General features: G+C 53.5%; 7 protein-coding genes across 7 annotated transcripts; 4 read left to right on the top strand and 3 right to left on the bottom strand.

Moving 5' to 3' along the window:
- Window positions 1–1,645: 1,645 nt before the first annotated feature.
- Window positions 1,646–3,726, top strand: INS49_004096 (uncharacterized protein; the record flags this gene model as incomplete). The annotated part of the gene is made up of 3 exons (XM_043164886.1): window positions 1,646–1,937; window positions 2,038–3,532; window positions 3,597–3,726. The coding sequence occupies 3 exons, from the start codon at window positions 1,646–1,648 to the stop codon at window positions 3,724–3,726; spliced, it is 1,917 nt and encodes a 638-aa protein (XP_043018536.1).
- Window positions 3,727–6,649: 2,923 nt separating this feature from the next.
- On the top strand, window positions 6,650–8,833 carry INS49_004097 (uncharacterized protein; the record flags this gene model as incomplete). The annotated part of the gene is made up of 2 exons (XM_043164887.1): window positions 6,650–7,628; window positions 7,698–8,833. 2 exons carry the CDS (start codon window positions 6,650–6,652, stop codon window positions 8,831–8,833), a joined length of 2,115 nt encoding a protein of 704 aa, XP_043018537.1.
- Window positions 8,834–10,243: 1,410 nt separating this feature from the next.
- On the bottom strand, window positions 10,244–11,233 carry INS49_004098 (uncharacterized protein; the record flags this gene model as incomplete). The annotated part of the gene is made up of 1 exon (XM_043164888.1): window positions 10,244–11,233. One exon carries the CDS (start codon window positions 11,231–11,233, stop codon window positions 10,244–10,246), a length of 990 nt encoding a protein of 329 aa, XP_043018538.1.
- Window positions 11,234–12,988: 1,755 nt separating this feature from the next.
- Window positions 12,989–14,657, top strand: INS49_004099 (uncharacterized protein; the record flags this gene model as incomplete). Its single annotated transcript, XM_043164889.1, has 4 exons — window positions 12,989–13,150; window positions 13,449–13,585; window positions 14,147–14,319; window positions 14,419–14,657. The coding sequence occupies 4 exons, from the start codon at window positions 12,989–12,991 to the stop codon at window positions 14,655–14,657; spliced, it is 711 nt and encodes a 236-aa protein (XP_043018539.1).
- Window positions 14,658–15,184: 527 nt separating this feature from the next.
- Window positions 15,185–16,147, top strand: INS49_004100 (uncharacterized protein; the record flags this gene model as incomplete). The annotated part of the gene is made up of 1 exon (XM_043164890.1): window positions 15,185–16,147. The coding sequence occupies one exon, from the start codon at window positions 15,185–15,187 to the stop codon at window positions 16,145–16,147; it is 963 nt and encodes a 320-aa protein (XP_043018540.1).
- Window positions 16,148–16,305: 158 nt separating this feature from the next.
- Window positions 16,306–16,648, bottom strand: INS49_004101 (uncharacterized protein; the record flags this gene model as incomplete). Its single annotated transcript, XM_043164891.1, has 2 exons — window positions 16,306–16,382; window positions 16,426–16,648. The coding sequence occupies 2 exons, from the start codon at window positions 16,646–16,648 to the stop codon at window positions 16,306–16,308; spliced, it is 300 nt and encodes a 99-aa protein (XP_043018541.1).
- Window positions 16,649–18,646: 1,998 nt separating this feature from the next.
- On the bottom strand, window positions 18,647–19,619 carry INS49_004102 (uncharacterized protein; the record flags this gene model as incomplete). Its single annotated transcript, XM_043164892.1, has 3 exons — window positions 18,647–18,826; window positions 18,893–19,019; window positions 19,207–19,619. The coding sequence occupies 3 exons, from the start codon at window positions 19,617–19,619 to the stop codon at window positions 18,647–18,649; spliced, it is 720 nt and encodes a 239-aa protein (XP_043018542.1).
- Window positions 19,620–20,206: the final 587 nt, after the last annotated feature.

Below are 20,206 nucleotides of genomic sequence, written 5' to 3' on the forward strand. Positions count from 1 at the left end.
TAAATTTCCGGTGCCTAAGGCTGCAAACGCCAGTCGACACCATAGTCAGGCCTTGCCTGGTGGGCAAATCGGCTCGGCTTAGGTGAGTCAAGGCCTTGATGAAATCACGAAACAATGGTACAGGCAAAAGAAATGTGATGACGTTGAAAGAACAGACAAGACACACTGAGCCAACATCACTTCGGCGTTCTATCAATGTATTTTGTCCATTGAGTCTACCATCGGTTACATTTTCTATCTCATTGGCCGGTGAAAGGCTCTTGCCGGGACACTTTGAAGCATTCAAGAATGAACATAGCAATAAAGAATGTTAATTCACCCAGGGATTGTGAACAAAATACCTTTGTTTATCCGCGCTTAGCTTCGCTTCTTGATCCATGGAGTAGTACAATCAAATTCTTTCATGTAGTAATTAAACATGGACCTGAGTATACCACTCATCTGCCCCCGTTCGACTATAAAAAGCGAGCTGGGAGTTCGCAATTCTCCTCGTTCTTGATTCTCACCATCAATCATCCTACCTGCAAACCAAAACGATAACAGCTGACCTTAATACAGCCACAACCACACCGCGCGTCTCCTAACAAACACATTCAGCGCAATGTCCAACCCATACCCGACTCCCCCTGCCACTCCTCCCCCTCAGCCTGCGCCGCCGCCGCCGCCGCCGCCACAGCAGTAGAAGTAAGGGCATAAGGGGAATATGGCCATAATCTGGGGAGTAGTTGGCTGGAATTGAAGCGCTGCTTGAGACTGAACACAAGGCGCGATTACGGTACAGGAAATACTAGGATAGGTCGGATTGGATAGTATTGAGAACGAAAAAAAAAGTTGAAAATGAAAAAACAAGGATTGTCTTCAAATCAAACACCAAGAACTCGCACATGATCCCTTAGTGATAATGATCTACTTTTAGGTAATAAATGAATGAATCAAGTACGTGGAGTGATTGACGGACAAGCTTCGGGGCTGTGTAGACATTTCCTTGCCCAAGAGATCTCTTAATGGTGGCAACTAAATCATTTTTTGAAGAATACGGAGATTCGCATCGACTTCAAAAACTTAGAACGGAGGGTACATCCATACATATACTCCCCAAACATACAAACGCCTCTGCCAAAGCAACCACCATTTTTTGAAAGTTACCTTCCTACCTTTACAGGTCCCTTTTAACTGTACAAAACAACTTGCGAGTTCAAACGGACCAATTCGAGTCATCACCGGGAAGGACTTGGTGCCGATCGGCTCAAAGCCTCCGTCTGGATCATCTCTTTCCCAGTCCACAAGGGCACCTTCTGGAGAGACCTGAGGGCCCGTATTACCCTATAAAAGCCCAATGTTTGCCAGGGTCTATTAAATCTGCTCCCCTCAAGGCGGCTTGTGTGGCTCGCCTTCATTGTGGACAATGTTTTCTTTGCGGTGCATGGCTGTTGAAGTTCTGCTGCCACCAATTCTAGAAGGCGGTAAGGCAAGGCGGTCAGCTGGGCCGGGGCTTCTCCTGGAAAAGTCTAGCATTCTGCCGGCCATATGCGCTTGCAAATTTGGGCCTCTTGCCTACTTTGCGACAGGCTCTGCACGTAACGTGCATTGCTTCTTCCTCGTTTTTCTCCTGTCAACGACCCGACTTGTCTTCTCCCATTCATCCATGTTCCATCCAGCTTGCAGCCGTGGAAGAGCTCTTGCCCTTCTCCAACCTTGCGCCCGTCTGAACCTGGCCAATGCCATTGGCAAGCGGACATGGAATGGCACTCTTCAACAACGGCGGCAGTGGTCGAGACAAACCCTGGCAAAGACCGAGCTCTACGAAGACAGTTATCCTGCAGCTACCAAGCTCAAGGATACGGGTATTTTTGCCCCTCGGAAAAAGAGGGCTAGCAAGAAAGACCCCACGTCCAGTGATGGGAGCAGGGTCAACATTGTCAATAAGAGACTTGCCAGTACGATGCCACTGTCCTCGGTCGCAACTCACCCCGCGCCCCCAATCCTGGCCTTGTCAAACCAACAGCACAGGGCAGTACTGATCAACAAGCTTCTCAGATGATGTCGTCTCGTACCTCGGACCCTCGCTCGAGAGACACAAGGGATGCGATCTGATCTCTATCTATCCCGGTGCCGGCCTCTTCGCCAAGTCCCTTCACGATGCGGTCCAGCCCCGATCCCACCTATTGCTCGAGCCCGATGAAATACTATACACGCCCTTTCTCAAACCATTGCTGAAAGAGAAGAACGTGAGGCTGGTACCCAAGTCCGGAATCATTTGGTCAGAGCTACAGGAGATCCTGACTCCTGAATATCTACCCAACCAAGTCGAATTCGACCGGTTGGATCTCGACAAAGCACCTCCGAGAAACGACACCCTCCTCGTCAACATGAACCTCTCGATGTACCCCAAGAAAAAATACAATATGTTCGACTCCATGTCGCGCATGGTCTTGTACCAACTCATCACCTCCATCCGCACCTCGACCCAATTTCAGAAGTACGGCCAGGTGCGCATGCTTGTATGGATTCCCGATGACGAAAAGTCGTCCATGATTCCACGCATGGTGCAAATGAGGAAAAAGGGAGCCGTCGAGGCCGAGCTGGTGACAGAGTACATGGCCGAGGTGTGCGGCAAGGATGGCACTCTTGACGAGGAAACCGAGTCAGCCAAGGGCAAGAACACCAAAGTCCGGCCGCACCAGCTCGACCTCGAGAGCCTGCGACAGGCCATGGTGCGCATGCGGGACGGCGGACATGTCACCCCACATGGCAGGGATACCAAACTTCTAAAACAATTCAAAGCATTGGACGTCCCCTTGGACACTCCTCTCCCCTTGGCCGATGAGGTGTTCTCAGTCGACAAGGCCTTCAGGTCAGAGATCGAAGACATGCGGAAGCAGGAGGAAGCAGGCACGATTGCAAAGGGTTCCAAACTAGAAACCCGGTACAAGATGCTCAAGCACTACGATAAATGGCTCGACAGGCTCGCCGTCAAGCTCCTGGACTTCGCGATAAGGCACGACGCCATGAACGAGCTGCGGAAACAGGCAGACCAGGCCAAGGCCGACGGCGACGAGGAGCGCGCGCAGAACCTGATCCACAAGACCAGGCGGCTCAACGAGCAGTACAACAACGCCGTCAGACAGCTGCCAGATTACGTCAGGTCGCAGCTGAACCTGCTGCGAGACCAGCTGCACGTGCTGCGGCAGCCGGCGGATCTGGGCCCGGTGATGTCGTGGGACCGGCGTCCGTATGAGCCGCTGCGGGTCCGGCCGACCGAGTTCTTCCCCAACACGCCGCTCGCGCTCATCGACATCCAGCCCAAGGCGCCGCACCCGCTGCTGCGGCACATCGGCCCCGGCACCAGCAACGCGGGCGACATCTTCGACCTGATGCTGGGCATGATCATGCAGAACACGCTCGTCCCGCTTGTCCACACCATGGATCACGTCTGGCCCGGCGCCCGCGACGGCCTCGAGTCCGAGTGCGAGACCGTCCGCGACCCGGCCACCCGGCGGCACCCCGCTCACCGGCGACGCCGCGTTCGGCTGTCGCGCCGCCAACGAGACGCAGCTGCTCGAGCTGCTGGAGAAGTTCATCAAGTGGCCCTTCAGGCCCAGCTATGCCGAGCTCGTGGGCCGTCTCGAGGACGACAGCCTGGTTGACGACTCCAGCTCGCCTGGGCTCGACGACGAAGGGCCCGGGGGCCTTGGCATGGGGAACACTACCCTGGATGCCTTCTAGTAGTCGCATGGATTGCTGAGTGGGTTGCATATAATGGAATTACGTGTGTCGAAGCGTGCATAGAGAAACCACGGAAATTTTAGATCATATATTCCACTTTTGAATACATGTGATTAGGACCGGGGTCCCAACTCTACACTCTCTTACTGCTGAGGGGGCCGGTGATGTCGCGACACATATCGCAGCCTTTGCAGCACGTCACAATACAGGCGATGGTTCATCTCCGGTGTTGAAAATACCACCGTCCCTTGCGACCCAAGGAGACGAGGAACGGCCCGCGTGCGCGTGCTCTTCAGTGGGATATTAAAGAATTTACGCCTTCGCGGTAGTTTCCGCGGTGCTGGGCCGGAGTTGAATCCGGGATGCTTCCCAGGTAGACCCTGCAAAAAATGGTCTTCATTCCAACTGTCATCAAAGGTGGGCGCCTCTCGCGCAAAGATGGCAGATCATGGATCCCGGTGCAATGCGACATTCTTATGCTTATTGCCCTGTCGCGTGCGTGGCGTCATGCTCAGCATGCTCAGTCGGTGTCTTAGACCTTCTGGAAAAGCGAGAAATTTCAGCATCAGCTCCGCGTGGCGGAAGAACAATTGAGCCTTAGGGCTGTTGTAATCAGGTAAAGTCACCAGAGATAACGCCTTCGCGTCGCGGGAAGACAAGGAAGCGAGCTCTAGAACGCATCGCAGCAGCAAGGCTGTGTGTGTAACGCGCCGGGGAGCGTGCAGCCCTTTCCCAGGCCACCGGGATCGCGGGCTAGTTTTGACGTTGCAGCTGCGACTTGACGCACTCGACCGTCTCATGTTTGAGATGCCGTGGCCGCCGTCGCACCTGACTCTGGGGAGGAGATTATTAGCTGACGGACGGAACGAGGAGTGACCGTGTTCGATCTGATAATTGTTCCTTTATCCCCCACTACCAAGCTCCATTCCTTTGTCTCGGAGGCGCGAGTCTGTCTCCAAGACATGGGGCAATTTATTGAGGAGGTCGTTCAATGTGTCCATTTAGTCGCCGGTTGTCGATCTCTTATTAGCTGGCTATAGTCTAGACGGTTATATCAATGATTGCCCGGCTGTCCGGGTACGACCCTTGGAAGGTTTGATACCAACAGGTTTTTTTGATGTCCATATGTATGAATCCATCAGTTGAACGTCTGATGCAAGCTTCAGGAGTCGCGTCCGTCGTCTGGATCGGGCAAAGCGGCGCACCTGGCGCTGGCAGAGTCTGGGTCGACAGGATGCCAAGGATCTAAATTAAGGTCCATGGACTGCTCCGCTCCCCCAGTGGGCTGGACCGATCTTCCATCATGCCGTCCACAGTTCCATGGGTTTAGCTTGTGGGGAGCTGTCGGGGGAGGCCCCTGGGATCGGCCACCTTAAAAAGGTTGAAGTCAGTGCAGCAGGACATAAGCATCACGCAACACGAGCAACGGTGATGGACTAAGTGGAATGTCAATTTTCATGGTGAATGGGCGTTACGAAGAATTGAGACGGCAATACGAGGGTGCTGACTGTGGAAATGGAAGGTTTGACTCGATCAGTGGCTGCTGTGGCTGCTGATGGCTGATGATGATCTACCTCAGGGGCTTGCATGAGGCGGCCGTTGTGAAAGGATGGTTGGCTCATGTCTCGCTCCGTTTCTCTCAGGCTTCGTTTCCTGCAGCCACCGTTTCCTGGCTGCCCAGCAGCCTTCGGGCGGGCAAGACAGGGAGAGCCGTTTGGACGGTCGCCCTCGTGCTGGATGATCTACTGCTGGTGGCAGGAACAGGAAGTGTTCCGCCCTGCGCGTGACTGAATGTCTCACCAGCCCCTTCAATGCAGGCAGGCAGTCCATCGTGAGGTGAGGTTGGTCGGTGAAACGTGGTCTGCCCCGCCATTCCAGTGCAGCCATGCTGGACTGGCACTGCCCGGCCGGCCGACTGAGTGCACGCTATCCCGGAGGTTGGGTTTTTGTGGTGAGACAGCCCTGCAGGAATCTGAGTCTGCGTGGTTCGCATATGGGTTCATGGTGACCGCACGCTTGGTAATTTTGATTCGCACATGATTGAGTTCAAGCTGCTGGGAGTCAACTGATCGCAGCTGGAAACACAGCTTGATACCTCGAGGTTCCGAATCGTGATAGGGAATGAGCTCGACGCAGAAACGAAGCGAGAAACGCCAGAAGAAACGGAGTGGTAGATCCCTGCAAAAAGAGCCCCATCGGGACCCCTGCCACTGCCTTTGGCCCTCCCCTCCGAGGCGGGCTGTGCCTGCTTGATCGCCAATCGCTTCGCTAGGCAGGTTGGCACAAGGTAAGGTAGGTACAGCACGTCAGACTTTGGCAGGAGCTGCTCTTCCTGCCGCGACCGTGCCCTGGGCCGTGGGCCGTGGCTGCCCCTGCCATGTGCTGCCAACTGCGACTGCGACTGCGACTGCACCTGCGCCTGCGTTTTCAAGGGCCCTGCTTTGGCGCTTGGCCTGGGGTTGGGGAGCACTCTTGGAAATGTGCCCAGACTTCCCTCCCACGAACCCTTTGACCGCGTCTGTCTCCCGCCAACCCTGACAATCTCACCTTTGTCGTCCTCGTCTTCGATCCCTCTTCGATCACGGCCTGAGCTGGACCAAACTCTTTTGTCGAATCCTGCGTTGCCCGTAGACAGGCAAAGTTTAGTCCGGCCAGCTTGCCTGCCAGCCTGCCAGACCAGGCATTCCTCTCCTTGACCTTCTGTCGATCTTTGCCCTGCCGCCATCCCAAGTCCACCCTGTCGTTTTCTCGCGACACCCGTCGACAGCAAATTGACCCACCACCGACCGACTTGCGACCACGTACGCGACACGCCGTCTGCCCTGACGACGTACTTGCAGTCCTTCCCCCCTCTCTCTGACGCACCCGGCCGCTCGTCTACAAGAATGCGCCCATGCGTTGGAGGGCCATGATATCATCTAAAATGCGCTCTCCAGCATTTCCCCCACGCAGGCCCTCCGCTATCGTGCGATACCTCGTACCCGCCATAATAATCATCACACTCTTCTACTACTTCAGCGGGGCCCAGCAACAACAACAACCTCCCACAACATGGGTATCACCGCCCAATTCGAACCCACAACAAGCTCCCGGCCAGCCTGGCCGCGAGAGCCCTGCCGGCAAATCCGGCGACCAGTCTTCCGATCCCAGCTTGAAGCTGCAGCATGAGGCCAATCGGCCCAGGCCCCAGGCTCCCCAGGAACCGATCGTAGATACAAAACCGAAAGAGGAGGAGACGCTGCAGATGGACCAGAGCGAGAAGCCGGCCTCAGGAAGCGGCAGCGACAGTAGCAGCAACTACGAGTCACAAACGTCGGATAAGGGCACCCACCCCATCGACCGGCTCATCGATCTCGCCAACAAGCAGTTCGCCGACCAGATAACTGAAGAATCGCACACCCTCTCCGAGGCCGCGGCCGCCTACCGAAAGCGCCGCGGCCGACACCCCCCACCCGGCTTCGATCAATGGTATGCCTTCGCGAAAGAACGAAATGCCGTCATGGTTGAGGCCTTCTGGGATCAGATCTACCATGATCTCGAGCCTTTCTGGGCACTTCCCGCACTGGAGATCCGTAAAGGCGCCTGGGACTACGAGATGACCATCAACATTAGAGATGGGAGCGCAACAGCCAAGAGCGACTGGTTCTGGACTCAGATCTGGTTGAACCTCATCAAGACGATCGAGCACCTGCTGCCGGACATGGACATCGCACTTAACGCAATGGATGAGCCTCGGATGATCGTGCCCTGGGAAGACATCAACATGTACATGAACAAGGCAAGCGCTTCCAGGAGTATGGTGCCGGCTAAGGATGCCATCAACGAATTTGAGCACCTTCAGCCTCCCGGTGAAGGGCCTGATCGCGTTATCGAGCTACCTGAGAAGAATTGGGAAGGAACGAGTAAGTGATGTCCCAGGCAGAACAGAGTGAGACTGCGTGAAACCGTTGCTGAAAGATGCTTCCTTCTAGAACCCTACTGGAACGTGGTCCAGCGTGGTTGCGCCCCCGACAGCGCCGCCCGCAAAGCAGAGGTGATGTCCGACTTCAACCACGCACCAGCCTTCAATCCTACTTTCGCAGAGCCTCACACCTACAAGGGCTATGTTTCGAACTACACTATGTCCACCCAAGTTTGCCACCAGCCCGACCTTCAAGGCCTCAACGGCATTTTTATCGAGCCTCTGACCGTATCCGCCACCAAGACACTATTCCCCATGTTTGGAGGTTCCAAGCTGGCCGTGAACAACGAGATCCTCCTTCCGGCGCCCATGTACTGGAATGAAGAAGAGAGGTTTACCGGTGGTAACCAACACGGTGTGGACTGGCCACAAAAGACAGATGGAGTGATCTGGCGAGGCGTTGCGACAGGCGGTCGTAACCGGGAGACAAACTGGCGCGCGTTTCAACGACACCGCTTCGTGGCCATGAACAATGGCACCAAGATAAGCAGAGCCGAGGACTGGACGGAGCTCCCGCTCAATTTTGAGCTTCCTTCTGCAACATATGGTCTCAACTCACAGAAAACAACGACACCCGGGTCCGCACGAACGAAGCTTGGTCCGTGGGTGGACAGTTGGGCGGATGTGGCATTCGTGGACCTGATGTGCGCCGAGGAAGAAGAAGGAGGCCAGTGTTACTACACTTCGCCATATTTTGAGGTGCAGCTGGGTGTGACCCTGGCCGAGCAGTTCAACTGGAAATACCTTCCCGACATTGACGGCAACTCGTTCAGTGGCCGATACCTCGGTTTCCTCCGTTCGACTAGTCTCCCGATCAAGGCGACAGTGTGGCGAGAGTGGCACGACAGCCGGTTGATAGCCTGGAAGCACTTTGTGCCCATGGACAACCGATTCTCAGACTGGTTCGGCATCATGGAGTACTTCCTCGGATACCAAGATGGCGACAAGAAGGTCAAGGGCCACGACGAGCAGGCCGCCAAGATTGCCGCCGCGGGCAAGGAGTGGGCCGAGCGCGTGCTGCGGAAGGAGGACATGCAGATCTATGTCTTGCGGCTGTTGCTGGAATATGCACGAGTCAGCGATGAGAGACGGGAGAAGATGGGCTGGGTTGGGGACCTTGTCGATACCTCCAAAGCTGACAGCTGAGGGAGGCTCCGCGAGAGAGTCATTGTACAAAGCCTCAAGAGAGCAGGCGAGCGACGAGGTGCTGACCCGACACCCATGTGCGACATGCCGGGGATGTGAGGCAAACTATGCGGATTTTTGAAGAAGAAAGGTTTAGGGTTATAGGCTTTTTGGTCAAGTGTGACCGAGGCATTTGCATCAGGATTGGGATACCTCTCTAGTTTACCCTTGGATCACGCAGTACAGCAGGACTGCTTTTAACAACACTCGGAGTTTGTGGCGCTTAAATATCAATGGGCACACGGCTTTTTGAACCAGATTTAGTAAGAATGCGATGTTGGTTACCACCATTTCTTGGGACGAACAGAACTGTAAAACCTGCTAATTGTCACTTGAGGATGCTGAGATGGTTGGATTAGTTTTGTCTCTTACGTGCATGCTTGCGTTTTCATTAGACCACATGAGACTACCAAAGTTGCTTTCTGGCTCTGGGGTAAATACACTCAATTATTAGGATTTACAGAGAGTCGTCTGCTTCATCGAGCTGGGTAGGGTGTGCCTCTCTTCATTATGGCTGTGTAGGTGCTATGGACTTTCGATGCTTTGGCTTTTCGGCCGTTGCAGTCAGTGTGCCCAGTGACCACCATGTGGCAACCTGCCATAGGATAATCTGCTATAGGATGATCGGAGAGCCTCCCACAGTTGGATTCTCAATAGTCTAACCTGCCGTGATCAAGTTCCTGCAGGACAGTCTTCTATAAGGTAATTTAGTATGTGGCAACCGGATGTGAAAAGGCACTAGGAGATGTGAGGAACAGAAGGTTTGTTGAGAAAGGAACGGATCCCTTGCGTCTCTGAGATCGTTTTCCTGCTGTCCTGTGAACCACGATATTGTCATCCAGTATCTCCAACCGCTTGCCAAACAGTTGGGTTTCTCCTACGGAGTATACGAGGCGAGTGTGTCGGAAAGTGACTTCGACTGCGCCGCAGCACACATGCAGCGGTGCAGGATACTACAGTGGAGCCTAAGGCTCGCCTTTACAGAACTATAAGCGGCTTGATCCCAACCTGTTACACTGGGTTGCTGGTTCAGTGCATTGTGCGGTGCGGGACGTTTGCATTGTAGCCGCAACAATGCGACTGTGGGCACGTGCTGTGCCGACTGTTGACAGCGACGGCCTCGGATAAGACTGTATTCAACAAGGAGCTCTACTGTTCTACATATTGACCGCGGGCAAGAGTGTATCCAGCAATGGGTTCTATTGTATTGTATACTTGATGCAGAGAAGCAAGTGCCCGCCACGGTCAACGGCAACTTCTGTTTCGCTATTGACTAAGTACCTCGTCCTTTGAAGTACGAAGAGACAACTTTGAGTGTTCATAACACGCTACGAGACTTACAGTCACTATAGCTGCTATTTAGGAACCAACCTATTTCCACAAATTCGCGACAAAGAGACTAATTACGGATGACTGCGTGCCGACACTTGCGGATGTGAAGGGCCCATCCCACGAAAGCCCGTACAAATCCAGGGAGTTGCGGTCCGAAGTCCAAACAGACTTGGCGTTGTTGGAAAGATACTCGTCATACGGCCGACCTTGTACCTGCACATTCAGCTCCGCGAGATTGCGAGTGAATATGCCCTTGAACGCCTGCTGGTTGTTATCGCAACCCCCCGTGGTCTCGCATGGCTCCTTCAGGATACCGCCGGGGGACAGGAGCGAGCTGGAGATGGTCGCGTCCGCGATGCTGCTCGCAGCGTCCAGGTAGCGCTCCTCGCCGGTGGCAATGTACAGCTCCGAGAGGGCGCCGAGTATCACGCCCTGGTTGTACGTCCACGTCGTGTCGCCGTTGTTCACGCACGTGCCGTTGGACTCTTCCGCCAGGCCGTCATTGACGAGCCGCGCCGAGTTGATCATCCCCGAATGGTTGAACCAATCCCAGCCCTCCACGGCCCGGTCGAGGTATTTCGTGTCCCCGGGAATGCGGTTGTGCAGGGACGCGGCCAGCTTGATGTACAACTCGTTGCTGATGGCGTTCTTGTAGCTCAGGTCCGGGATATCCCAAATCACCCCTCCCCCGCAGGTGCTCGCGTTCCAGTAGCTGTAGATGTACGCCTCGTCCGTCTCCGCAATGTCGAGGTATGTGCTGTTCCCGGTGATGTCGAACAGCCGCACCATGGCCAGCGCCCACCACCCTGTGTCGTCTGTCGAGTCTGCGCGGAAGAGACCGCCGCCCTCTGGCCACCAGGGCAAGGGCCCGGATTGTTCCTGGACCGTATGCTCCAGCTGGGGGAGGTACTGCGTGTCCTTTGCTGTATAGGTGTAGTCGCCGACTGCTTGGAGTGCGTTGCCGGTCAGCCACCACGCTGTTGTCGAGTTCCAACGGCCGTCGGCTTCATTGTACCATGCCGTGTTCATGGCATTTATGGCCGCCGAAGTGAGCCCTGGAGTGACGCCTGTCCAGGTCCCATTTGAACCCGTAGTTGAAGTATCATTCGAGCTTCGTGGATAAATTATTCCCTTTGCCTGTACGAGGCCGCCCACTGCCAGCAAGAACAACACGTCGAGTATCATCCTGGTGGTTGCAGTGATCCACCACAATTATGATTAATTTTTCAAAGAGACGTGATGCGAATGCAGTAGCGATCTGACATTTTACAGGCCGTATTTGGCAGTAGAAAGACATATATAGACAGCCAGCGGCCGCCAGTCCTGAGGGTAGGACACATGCACACCGGGTATCGTGATCGACATTTTCAAGAGTCGGCGTCCGTATGACGCTAACCTCGACTGCTGCATGACAACCGCTGGGTCTCGCGCCAACTATTTCCAAGAAACCCGTCCGCAAATCCCAACCGCGTCCCTGCGGTGCAACGCCACTGGTAAATGCACCTCTCGGCCCCTTTGTCGGGCATGCTGCCCTGCAGGGACGAAAAGTCGGAAGCACTGTGATGAAGCGCCTATTGGTTGACCAACAAATAACAATGATAATTCGATGGCATATGGACCCGCACTTGTGGCCGGCTGTGGGTAGCAGCGACCCGTAAAGTAACACTGTTGAATGCGGTACCGCAGGCCAAGCCGGATTGGCCTTCTCGCCGTGCGTCAATCAACGCGAGGACGAGTCGCAGGTACAACGTGCTAGGATTCCAAAAGTATGCCTGCAAATACATATGGACTTTATCATTTGGGGAGGGGGTAGCTCTTCCATATGATTTGGCTGTGCAATTACAGATCTTTAATAATGTTGGAGGAGTTCCACTGTTCTATCAAAATGTACTTCTAGTAACAATCTTCGAGGAAGAATACTCGAAAACTAACCGGGCCAATCATATTTGTTTAGACAGGGATACTTTCGGAACCCTAGCACGCTGTCCCATCCTCCGCTCCAGGAAGGGTGTCTGGGCGATCTTTCATGCGTGTCATCCCACCCTGCTCTGCCGTCCTGTTCTGGCCCGCCTGTCTGCTGTGGTCCTGCGGGCAGGGCACAAGGCAGAGGCAGGCACAAGCCACCGTCAGCAGTGAAGTTGTTTAGCCGCCATAGATATGCAGTCTGGTACTAATGACTTAATGATACGTGGTGCCAGGTCCGTAACCTCTTTGTATTACACAAGTAAATGGGCGGAACGCCACTCCCCACCTCATGCTCGACAAATTCAAACTCCTCATTTCGCCGTCCGGTGCCGATTCCAATCCGCGACGCTATCATGGCATTGCTTACGAACCTCCCCGCTGAGCTTCGGCAGCACATCATACGGCTGATTCCTGGTGGTGTGCCTGCAGAAGCCCGGCTTGACCACCACACGTGGCCTAACCCTGTCAACCAGCTGCTAGTCACTTGCAAGCTACTGCGCGCCGATGCTATCCGAGTCCGGGCCATGAGCACATACATGGTCCTTTGACTGTCTCATTTCGCGATGCGCTCACATTGGACGACTTCCTCATTTGATCCGGGCCGTAAGGGCGTTGGGCCTGCACAAGAAGGTCGAGAGGATCCGTCTGTTGGTCTGGTCTTTGATGGAGATTGAGCACATCCGCGACCCTTTGAGTCCCCTACGACAGGACGTCGACCCGATTGAGAGGATAGTGACCAAGTAGATTGAACGATTGACAAGGCTTCCCAGAGGCGATATCAAAACAGTTATTGTCGACGCGACCCCCTTGCCTCGACACATGATCGAGAAGCGCCCACAGTTGGTCGACGCGAATCTTAGGCTCTTCCACACGTCCTTGTTCCTCGGGAATAACTGGGGCGCGGTCTCGGATATCACACTGCATCTCAACCAGCATTTCAATCCCGCGGCGGTCAAAGATGGAGGGGACGGAATTGATATGGTTGAAGAATATCCAGACCTGGGCCCCTTGACAAGGCTCATGCTGAGTGGTCGCTTTGGCGAAGAATGCAGATCAACAATGGAAGCAATCATGGACGATTCTGGCATCTCCAACACAGCCAACAAAGAGCGACGCCTGTGCTTTCGTGGGAAGCTTCTGCGATAGTGATAACCCCGACAATCTTTCACTGTCAGCGCATCGTTTGGCTCAGAAATGCGGGATCGAACTCAGCACTGGCGGGCTGGAAGGCCTATTCAGGCTGGACGCTTCTGGTGTCACATTACTAAAGGATACACAGACAAACGAAGTCAAGCCGGACAAGAACTTCTCGGATCCGAGGCCTTTGGTCTTGGGCATATCCAGGGCCAGCGCCTGTTACATCGGTGCCTTGGACGACGAAGGAAGTTCCCGGGCAGCCGTCATCAAAGATTGCTGGTACGCCCTAGCCTTCAAGACAATTCGAGCCACTCCATGAGTGACGCGCTAGGCAGCCCTGGATTTGGATGGAAGAGATAGCACGCCCTGTTCAGTCTAAGCATTCCTCTCCGGTGTTAGGCAGCGCCATGGTCTTGCAGACGCGATTGATATGGGTGGCAGTGATGCCTGGCGTCAGCTTGCCCAATAGGATGCGCTCGATCAGCTGGCTCGATTCCCTCCAATTAGCCCCCCTGGGTCGATGCATGTAAGCTAATAATAGAGCACATGCCAACAAGGACCAACAAATGTCGGCCAACGTCGACCAGCGGTGAGGAGTAATTGCCAAGGTAGATCTCGTCTCGACGAACATCAATCTGACTCTATGCAGCATAGCTCACAGCATAGTCATCCAGTCATGGATTCACCATCAGGAATGTCAAGGGAAGACTCCGTCACAGCAGGGGCTACTGACAAATTGTCATCTCCACGCCAAAAGTCCCAGGAATCGCAATGTCTGCCGCCTCCACCACTGCCATCACTACCACGCGAGGAGGATAGTGACCCATCGCCACTCCCTAGGTGGCTACGACTGCGCATCAAGGCCAGCGCGCTTTTGAACTGGTCTCGACGGCACGGACCCTACAACGTGGTTGTGCTACCCTTTAACAAGATCGCTAAGCTCAATGTCTCCGTCACTGAGATCGCGGCCATGAACTTTGTGCGTGCCAACACATCGATACCTGTCCCCAAAAGTAAGTCATGCAGAGCAAGTATAACTACATTATATGTGCATTTCTCTCCTTTCTCCTTTCTCTGTTCTCATTTCTAATTGCTGATCCGTGTTCGCGCAGTCCTTGAGATTTACTACGATGCCAAACATAAAGCTTTTGCCAACATTGTCATGACGAAGCTTCCTGGCAAGGACCTGGGCGACGTGATCCACGACATGAGTGAAGCGGAACTTAAGTCGGTGATGAAGGAGCTATCGGGGTACATAAAGCAGAGGAGGCGATCTGGATGTGCCTTGGGCCTTTCGGGTTTGAGTAATAGGATAGCGATGCTCGTTACAATGATTCAAGACGTTTCCTGAATTACCGTTGATAATAAAAGTACGAAAGTAATAGATACAACAAGGATGGAGCTCACAGCAAAGGATCCTGAGAATAGACGAGTGAACGAATCGGAGCTCTGGATCCGTAGGAGGGGCCGGTCATACTCTAAGGGGAGGCGGCCCTAATGCCGCCGCACCAGCAATGCCCCATTGCGACGAGTCCTTTAGCTCCGAAATAGACGATGAGGCCAATGAATCCGGATATCGCTTCAGACTTTTACTTGAAACGGCAAGGCTTGAGGCCGAGACAGCCTGTCGAAGGCTGAGGAGGAACGTCTTCGAATCGTCAATTGGTGTTCTTGGTGATGAGTTGACGACAGAGCCAACGGATATCCAGGAAAAAACACGCCAGTTGTGACCGAGTCCTTCGCTGGAAAGACGATAGAGGGCAGAAAGTAGTCTACTCAGGAGTCTATATAAAGAGGGCAGATACCCGACAGAATCAGATTGACGCCCCTTCAGTTTGTCACAAAATTCTTAATCTTCTCACCTTCAACCGATCCATCATGAAAACCGCAGCCCGCCTGGCCCTGCTCAGCAGCACCGGCCTTGTTTCCAGCATTATTCTCCCACCCCATCGCGGCCAACCATCCAATCCCTCACCTCTTATTTCGACCACCAATGGAGCCATATTCCAGGTCGAGGTCCAAATCAACAACCAGACCTTCCACCTCATCCCCGACACAGGGAGCAGTGACCTTTGGGTCCCGGTAGCCGACTTCCAATGTGTCGAACCAGGAAGTGGGAACGAAGTCTCACAAGAGGAATGTCACTTCGGAGGCACATACCAGGTGCCGAACACGACCGAGTACGTCACCAACCAGACCTTCGGCGTACAATACGGCACCGGGATAGCGTTGGGCAGAGTCGGATACGCCGACGTCACACTGAACGGCATCACAATCGAGCATCAGATCACCCTGATGACTTTGATTGTGGACGGCATCACTTGGGGTAGTGGCTCATCCACGAACTCTTCCATCACCGATTCGACCTCGTTTCAGGCCGTGGTCGACACTGGGAATCACTCGAACCTTATTCCCACCGCTGTTGCTGAAGCTGTCAACAACGCGTTCGACCCTCCTGGCGTCTTTGATGCGGACTCGCGTGTCTATATCGTCGATTGCAACGCCACAACCCCGGAATTTGGCATTATCCTCGATGGACAGACCTTCTGGCACCGGAGTCCAGAGGATCTTATTCACCGTCATGTAAGCGGGTTCTGCTGCTCCAGCATCGCGCCAACTGCAGAGAACGATGAAATTGGGCTCAATTTCTTGGGAGACGCATTCCTGAGAAATGTGGTGTCTGTGTTGGACTTTGGAGAGGAAGAAATACGATTTGCTGCGAGGACCGATAAACAATTCCATCCCTGTCCCAGCTCAAATCTCAGGTGCCGTCGCTGGACATGGTGTATGACTTGGTGGTATATTGCTTCGCTGTTACCCATGGTCATGTGGTGCATTTGAAGGCGTATCGGTAATATTCTTTCATGCAGTGGTAGGTTCCGACTTGAGGCCATCAGCCAGCCTATCCATACCACCAACAACGCCGCTTATCTCCCGTTCAAATAAACTTTCCAGTGACATTCGTGTAACGTCTTGAACACTGCTTTCATGGTTAGACATTATCCTCTGCTGCCTTGACGTACGGAACTGGTGTAGGACCGCGGCCATGCTCCCAGCATCATATAAACCTTCCCGTCTGCGCGATGTGGTCAGCAGTTCAAGCGCGCGATCGCACACACTCTCGTCTGAACACTTCGCAGCCAGTGCGAAGAGCGGGGCTACAATGCCACTTTCCGATGAGAACACGCGCCGCTGGCCACCTGAGTCTTGCTTCAGGCTTGTCTCGCCTCCCTGAGAATGATCGAGGACCTTGTGGGCCATGTCCAGGATTCTCTCAGCTCTGAAGTTTGGTGACGCCCCGAAGACCAGGTCATTAGTTGGGTAATTCGCCTCGAGTAGCATCTTTGACACATGCCACTGGATTAGGAGGATGTGCCTGCCGCAATTCCGTGTCTCGTCTTGGTCACCTGTAAAATTTGACTGCTCGAATCTAGCCAACCAGACATCGAAATGTTGCTGAAGGAGACACTTCTGTTCTGTGACAGATGACGGCAGCAAGTCTTCTGTGCAGGATTTGTATGATGTATGTTCCGTCAGAAAATGAAAGAGACGATTCTGGAGTCTGATGAAGGCCCCATTAGCTTCATCGAGACACGGAAATGCTGCCATGCCTTGAGGCACCTCGGTCGATAGAAAGAGGCGGGGTGTGCGGCTGTCGTCGAAGATGGTTGCCTGTAAGTCCAAAATCTCCAACATAGGTGAGAGTTTGTCCAGGTCATCCGTATTGTCGAGTTCTAGGCGATGACGATGAGTCGACAGCAAGTCCAGACCACTGTCTAAGTGACGCATTGCAGCCGCACTGTCCCCGAGCGTTGCTTCAAAGCAATAGAACAGTATACAGCATGTGAGCGCAGTCTTGACAGTCTGGTGATTAGGCTTTTCTATCCGTATTCTCAGAGCCTGTATAGCCCTGCCGTACTGCGCGAGTGCCCCATACTTAGTGTCGCCAGTCCCACGAACCGCCGTGGTTGTGTAGTCGAGATGGAGAGAGCTCAATGCCACCAGCGCCTGCCGAACAACAGACTCCCGGTGGCTTCGCTGGAGGACAGTCTTTGTCCAGAAGTCGACGTTGAAGCGGCTTGCGATCTCATGAGCGCCTTGCACGCAGAAATAGTGAAGAATTTGGCGGTCTCTCTGAGATCCCGGTACCCTGAATGGGATCGCATACTAGTAGCTGCTGATAGAAATGACTGATCCAGGTTCGGTAGCATCTGCACTTTTCACACCTGCGGAGGCATTCGAAGTGGCTTTATCCACTTCGTAGCCATCGCATGCCCATCCGGCTCGGGTGCACCTCAGACACGACGGGCGACCTTCGTCACACTTCACATGCCTCTTGCTACTAGTATGGCCCTGTCAGCCATATCCAGGAATGCACATGGCCCGCAGCGAAAATGGAATCAGACTTGCCGACAAGTTTTGCAGCCACTTCGCGTTCTGGGTGTGCTCGCCCTCGTCCTTGTCTTCATCACTGTCAACTCGTTTCGTTTCATTATTTCCGTTGTACGTGTTCTGTTGTGAAGGTAGGAATCCAGAAAAGCTGCACTTATTTATGATGACGGTTGATGCACAGCCACGCGCGTAGTGCTGATTTCGGGGGTAAGCCTCCTGCATCAACGATGCTCCTTCAGCCAAGTGAACATTTCAGCAGTACTTGCCAGCCTTTGCCAAGCATACGGAGATTCGCACCTGCAAAAACAGAGGGTACACCGGTATATCAACTTGTATTATAGCTATAGGTAATCAGAGCACATCGCCTAGGTCTAATTCGTTTACCTACACCCAATACCTATAAACCTAAGATGAATTAGGTATATTAGTTCGGTGTACATGTTGGGTGTATGGGCGTTGGGTGTCAGGTGTGGGCATTAGTAAGAGCGTGGGTGTGAGTGTTACATGTGTGGTGTTGGGTGAGGTGGTGATATACCGGTGCACCCTCCGTTTTCGCAGGTGCGAATTTCCGTAATTCTTTACTAAATGATGCCCGTGGAGGAGTTCCAGGCCCTCCCTCCACTTGGCCATTAGGTTCCATATATTTGGGAACATTCAAGACCGCTGGATCCCACAAACTTTCCTTTCCTACAAATTACAGCTCGGGTTAAGATGTTGAATGCAATTAGAGCTAAAATGAACCCTTGTGATTTGTTGTACCCTTTATTCATTCAATTCATGATTTTCCACTTCATTCGCTGATGTTTGATATGGATCAATATCGTATGTGACTATTGGTTGGTCAGAAAGTGATGAGAACTATTTACAGTTTGACCAAGGTCAAGTTGCTGGGTAAAGGATCTTTTGCTTATTGCGTACAACGTGTGCGCACGACATGCTGTATTCTGCTCATAGGAGTTTCATAGAACCCAGCGTTAAAGCAATACCGCCAAGGACCCAAGGTATGGATCTCTTGGCGGCCACCTTCGAAATGCCCCACCTGAGGTACTGCCACCCTAGGTGCATCTCCTTGGTGTCGTTCTCGTGTGGGAAGGCAACCTCCGGTATTTCATGACCTAAGAAGCGGCACTGGCAGGTATCATCAGCGAAACTTGGCACTGAAATTGGCAGACAGGAACTACAGGGGTCACTTACCAGTGGCTCCCAGCCGTCACCGAGTCTCATCACGCACAACCTATCGGGCGGGACCATTTTTTGGATCGTGGCATAGTGCTCGTCATAATACCTGCGCAGCACCTCTTTCTTCCTCGCATCACCCGCTCTGCACCGCATTGCGCCCATGAACATCTTTCTCATAGCACGCGTTGAGTATGCGCTGACTAAAGGGTCGATCAGATAAGCGCTGAGCCAGCCATCTAGTATGAGTTAGCTGGAGAGTTCCGACAACCTTCCGTATATGAGAGACAATAGACAAAAGAAGGTCACGGGGAGAAATGCAAGAAGGGCACTTAAACCAGCTAAACAAGTATGACAGCAATGTCTCATCGACGCTCCGAGCCCATGCATCAAAGTCCCGCATGACCATAATGCATTTCGCATCAGGGTACGCCTCAATAAGCTGAGGGCCAAAGATACCAGCGGCGTCCGTTATGGCCTCATTTTCCCCAAACATCACGTCCCAGTCCACCGGACTCAGGTCGGGCCTGTGTGTGGACAGGCTAGGGAAACTCGCATCTGCAGCACGGTCGAGGAACGCCCACTCCCGCGGCTTCCACCATATCTGGCCAAGATGATGGACGTTCCGATAGCCGAGAATTTCGAGGGCGCGTAACATAGACTTGGAACCGGTTCGCGGGAGGCCCACCGAGAGGACCCTGAGGTGGTGCCCGCGCTTGTCGCTTGTGGATGGTGCCGAGACCATGTTCCTGAGGATTGGTTCGAGTCGGGCTTGGCGGCTTGGGAGGTGCAGCTCAAGCGACTTGTGTGAACACCACCAGGCTTAATAACTCGCGGAATCCATCGCCTCGCGTTGTCTTCGTTTGCCTCGATCGTTGGGCTCTTGACTCAGTGGCCATTTTCTGAGTCGGGGAATTAGCTGGGGGTGGAGAAACCAGCCCTGTGTACTCCAGTCAATTCCCCGCGTCTCGGGACTGGTATAAGTCATGAAGGCTCCGCGTGTTGCCGATCTTGTTATCTCTGGTCAGCAGAAGCATTGCAAAACCACATGCGGCGGTCGGGTCAACGAGTAATTGCGAGTCAGAGCCGCACTCCACTCAGCCTGCTGGTGAGACAAACCAGGAAAACATTTAGGTTTGCGTATGACGATCAATGGATCTCAGTAAGCGATTCCGGGGACGAACATGGCCTGCTCATCGAAGTAGCGCATGTAATTCGGGAATGAAATGCGTCCATAAAAAATGACCGACTACACCTGGTGCAAAGTCTCGGAGCATTTTTGCTCATTCAACAACACCTCAGGGCCCACCAGCATATTCTGCTGAATTTAGA

The sequence above is a fragment of the Diaporthe citri genome (assembly GCF_014595645.1).
Source record: "Diaporthe citri strain NFHF-8-4 chromosome Unknown scaffold_11, whole genome shotgun sequence".
NCBI classification, from domain to species: domain Eukaryota; kingdom Fungi; phylum Ascomycota; class Sordariomycetes; order Diaporthales; family Diaporthaceae; genus Diaporthe; species Diaporthe citri.